Raw genomic sequence first — 5000 nt, forward strand, 5'->3', positions numbered from 1 at the left:
ATATTGCTCTTCTGATGTCCCTCATCCGGTAGCAATATATTAAGGGATTAATGGATGAGTTAATATTGACAACTGTAAGTGTAAAGTTTATACAAATCCAATTCCATTTGGAGTAACCTGCGATTTTTGCCACGCCAAGAAAAATCGAATATGGCAAATAGCAGCAAAGAAGAGCACAGTAAACCACGAACATATTGTACGCTACTTTTTTACGACGATGTACTTTGCCACATACTTCCAGGTTCTTTATATGCTGCACATGAAAGCGAACGATGCGATATATTTTAACGTAGGCCCCTGTACAAATCAGCAGACAAAGCAAAATTCCTGCGGAGTAATAGAAAGATTTAAATTTCGGAAGAAAAAGTACCCAAATGAAGGAAGAAATTCCGAAAAGTAGCCAGGAAATGATGAGAAAGTATCGGACACGTTTGACTGTGACGAGTTCCTCGTAGCGAAGGTGAAGACGAAGCGACAAGTAGCGTTCAAGACTAATCGCTGTAACCATAACAAACGACACACACGAAAAAAACGAGCCCGCCAAAGCAACTGCAACGGTAGATATACAGGTAGATGAACTTATGCCTTGAATGGCGAAATAGATAAGAAAAGCAATGTAAAATGGCTGCATAATTAAACCAACTCCAAGATCAGACAAGGCGAGTCCGATCAGCAATAGATTGGCGGGAGAGCGGAGAGTCGGGGAGCGCCAGATCGAAAAGATGACCACAAGATTGGCCAAAGTAGCGATGATGCAAAACGGAACGTTTAAAATGGCATTGACGACGAACGCGGCCTTGAAAGAATCATTTCCAGTGGAAGCAATGTAAAGATAAGCCCTGAGGCGGTCACAAAACTCAGATTCAGATTTTACATCGGAGATGTTCATGATGCACAGATCCTTCCAATCGTTTAGTTTTTGCTGCAGTCTCGACTCATGCACACTTTTTTAAACCCCGCGCTTCGTGATGTTTAAAAAATGACGAGGTTAAAATGAACAATCAAGGCAGCTGCTATGTACTGATTCATGCTGATTGTTTGTTTGCTTTTTAAAATGCTATGGCAATATTGCAACTTCAAACACGACTGACATCATTGCCGGTTCAATAGACCTTATAAGAATATATACCACCCAAGTGGATAGTGCTTTTCGCGCACTCGGATTGGTCAATTCGTCTGATCAGGTCAATTAGTTCATTAATTTCACTTAATTGATTTTACCTAACAGCGTTTCAAACTAATTCGATTTGAAAATTCTTACGTTTTGATAATGAGTCACTCTTAGTGCCTGCTTTTTTGCTGAATCACGAGACAATCCTTTGATATTTCAGTTTCCTTCGATGATACTATTTTAATTTCTTTCAGACCAAGAAACTCGAAATTCAACTCAGTTCTCTTTCCTGACCTGAAAATTATATATTCTGTGCGCCTGTGCGCTTATTTCAACACGTGGTCTGAGTACAAATAATAGTTTTTCCCTTATCGTGCACACATACAGTTCTCTAATCGTATTCTAAAGAAATGCTACAAAATTGAAAAAGGTTTCCCTGGGGGTATTGAGTCTGACGAAGGAGAGCATAAATAAGAATTATTTCTCATAAGAGTTTTTCTTTTAATGAACTTTATAATTGAAAGCCAAGATCAAAGTACGGTCAAAAAAGAGGACAGCACATCATAGAATGCATGGCATATCAGTTTTCTTGATAAAATTTGATAATGAATAAAATTCTGATATCCTCTCACTGTGGATGCATAATTTCATGCCTTTGCATCAGTTTTGCACGTGATACGATAACTGATCATCGTCCACAACAATTGTTTTGAACAAACACTAATAGGAAAACCGCTTTTAGATAAGTAAGAGACATACATACGTACATACTTTATTGACTTTCATCGTGAAATCTCCAAAATAAAACGAATACGAAAACTTAAATTCTGGATACAGCTGGTACAGCTGTAAGACGCTTCTCCAATAACAAAGTCCTGTCTTGCCTTTGACACTTCATAATCATCAAATCGTTTAGGAAGTCTAATAACTCAAGTTAGTCTTGGGCTTGTTTTAAGCATAGGTAAACTTGGGTTAACTTTCTGCTGTACTGAAACTGGCCTAGCAATGAGCTGACTAGCAACTGGCTGACTAGTAACTGGCTGAAGTGGTGTTGCTGATTCTAATGAGCTAGCAATTGACTGAAGTGGTACCACTGATTCTGACTCTGAAGTACTATTCTCCTGGTACTTCTTAACAAATGACACATTTCGTTTTACTTCCACGCCATCTTTCTTCCTTAATGTTACTTCCCCTCTATTTCTGTCTATGACTTCACAAGGACTGGGGTCGTAGTTTGGGGACAGTTTGTTTGTTTTGGTGTTTCTCAATAATACTTCCGCTTCCACTTGACTCAGAACTGCAAGTCTCTTTGTGTCCACATAATCTTTCTGTGCCAGCTTTCTTGCCAAGTCTCGGTCACGGACTTCTTCATTGGCGATGGGTCCCTCACGTCTCAACTCTGGCAAGTTCGATCGCATTTCTCTCCCGAACATTAAGAAGAATGGTGTCACACCAGTTTTCATTTGGTGAGTGAGTGGACCTGTGAGCAGTTAAAAATTTGTGGAGCTCTTGTCGCCAATCTGTCTGTAGTTGCCCCACCGAACTCATTTCTAGCCACCTAGACAGGATTATGACGCCTATCGTCAAATCTTTGCCATCATACATTTAAGACAGTACACACGCACTACAAATTTTCCGCGATTTCAATTTCTCCGGCCAAGACAAACTTATTTTCACCATGGACATTACATCTCTATACACAGTCATTCCTAATAGCGAAGGTCTTCAAGCACTTAAACACTTTTTCGATCAACGCACTGTCAAAGAACCTAGCTCGGAAACGCTCCTCCGCCTTGCCGAACTAGTTTTAACGCTTAACTGTTTTTCATTCGCCGGCAACTATTAAAAACAAATTAATGGTGTAGCAATGGGCACAAGAATGGGACCTAGCTATGCCAATCTTTTTGTAGGATATGTTGAACACCAATTTTTTAATCAGTACAACGGCCCTAAACCTGAACTATACGGCCGCTACATCGACGACTGCATCGGCGCTATTTCATCCAGCAGAGAAGAACTCGATCAATTTATAACCTCCGTCAACTCTTTTCATCCGGCTCTTAAATATACCTGGGAAATTTCGGAAACTTCATTGGCTTTCCTAGATATCAAAGTTTCTATTAGAGGCAACGTGCTATGTACTAGTGTGCACTACAAACTTACTGATTCACACAGTTATTTGTTGTATTCATCGTCACATCCATCACATGTCAAGAACTCCATTCCTTATTCTCAATTTCTTAGACTTCGACGTCTATGTAGTGATGACTCCGATTTTTCCAGCAAATCAGAGGAGATGTGCCAGTTCTTCGAAAAACGTGGCTATCCTGTCTCTGTGGTCAAAGCGGGCCATCATCGCGCCCAACAATTTGATCGACAGTCGTCACTACAAACGTCACAGAAAGATAAGAATGACAGAATTCCATTCACCCTCACTTTCCATCCTCATAATCACGCAGTCAAAAGCATCATTCTTAGCAATTTTAAATTACTCCAAAATGATCCCGAGACTGGTAGAATCTTTTCGCAACCTCCACTTATTTCATTCAAACGCGACAAAAACGTAGGCAACTTTTTAGTTAGAAGCGCGCTCAAAACCAACGAGCAACCCGGCACTTTCAAATGCGCGCGCTCACGATGCAAAACTTGTCTTTTCATTGTTAACACTAGCAAGATATCGGGACCTAAGCGATCTGTTAAGATCACCGATCGTTTCACATGTACCTCCGCAAATGTCATTTATTGCATAACCTGTACGTTATGCAATAAATTATACATTGGTGAGACAGGTAGACGACTAGGTGACCGATTCCGCGAACACCTTCGCGGTGTTGAGAAGAATGACAAGAATGCATCTAAGCCAGTCGCTCGCCATTTTAATCTGCCTAACCACTCCAAAAAACACATGGCTATCTGCGGCCTTTCCCTACATCTAGGTACGACGGAAAGCCGCAAGATTCTGGAACAAAAAATCATCTTTCAAATTAGCACCCTTAATCGATATCCTCACGGTATTAACGAACGCTTTTCATTTAACTGATATATTCCTATTTTTCACGTTGCCATGTTACCACCAATAGCGTAGCTCCTACTCTACTATAAAAACTACACGTAACCCATAATCCCTCGATTCGCTCTGACGAAGGGCTAACGCTCGAAACGTCAGCTTTTAGAATCTCTGTACGGTGGCCAATTTACATTATCAACTCCGTTGATAAACCAAATTTTTGTATACTACTTCCCCACCGACGCAGCACCACAGTTTCTTTAGAAACTACCCCTTCATTTATTTGACTGAGATAGGAAATACAGGAGGTAATTTGTTCGTCATTGGTTAGATTAGTATCCAAAATCACCCCGAGATCTTTAGCGGTGTTTTCCGGTACGAGCTCTCTTCCCATGAAAGTGAGGCTGGGAGTGACCTATTTGTAATGCATTTGCCTGCTGCCAAACGCGGCATAAGTTTAGTTTTGCTTGGCTTCAACAATAAAAGGTTGTTACAACACCACTGGCCTATTCTATGCAAGCAAGAGAAAATGAGGGGACAGAGAGGGAGGCTCAAGGCGTTGGCCGGGATATGTTATGTCCACGAAAGTTATTTTTAGACGAGCGGAAGTCTTTGTTCTAGGGGAAGTCTGTCTTCCGAGACGTCCGCATGCAGTCTTGCTTCGCTCGCAGGTTCTTAGTGAAAAGAGAAAATGATGGCGCACGTGGAAGGCTGATGAATATGTATTTTCTTTCAAACATCGGACCGAGGTTGGCCTGCATGCGGACGTCTCGGAAGACTTCCGCTCGTCTAAAAATAACTTTCGTGGACATGACATATCCCAAGGGCTGGACCGGGAGCCTCCTTCTCTGTCCCCTCATTTTCTCTTGATGCAAGTCATCT

At 41.2% G+C, this 5000-nt stretch overlaps 1 protein-coding gene across 1 annotated transcript in view; it reads right to left on the reverse strand.

Annotated features, from left to right (window-relative positions):
* LOC138040816 (adenosine receptor A2b-like) overlaps positions 1–889 on the reverse strand; it is a 933-nt gene extending 44 nt beyond the window's left edge. The window contains exon 1 of the mRNA XM_068886481.1: positions 1–889. This exon is cut by the window's left edge and continues 44 nt beyond it. Coding sequence (XP_068742582.1) covers positions 1–889 — 889 coding nt within the window.
* Positions 890–5000: the final 4111 nt, after the last annotated feature.

Source organism: Montipora capricornis, chromosome 3 (assembly GCF_036669925.1).
Source record: "Montipora capricornis isolate CH-2021 chromosome 3, ASM3666992v2, whole genome shotgun sequence".
NCBI classification, from domain to species: domain Eukaryota; kingdom Metazoa; phylum Cnidaria; class Anthozoa; order Scleractinia; family Acroporidae; genus Montipora; species Montipora capricornis.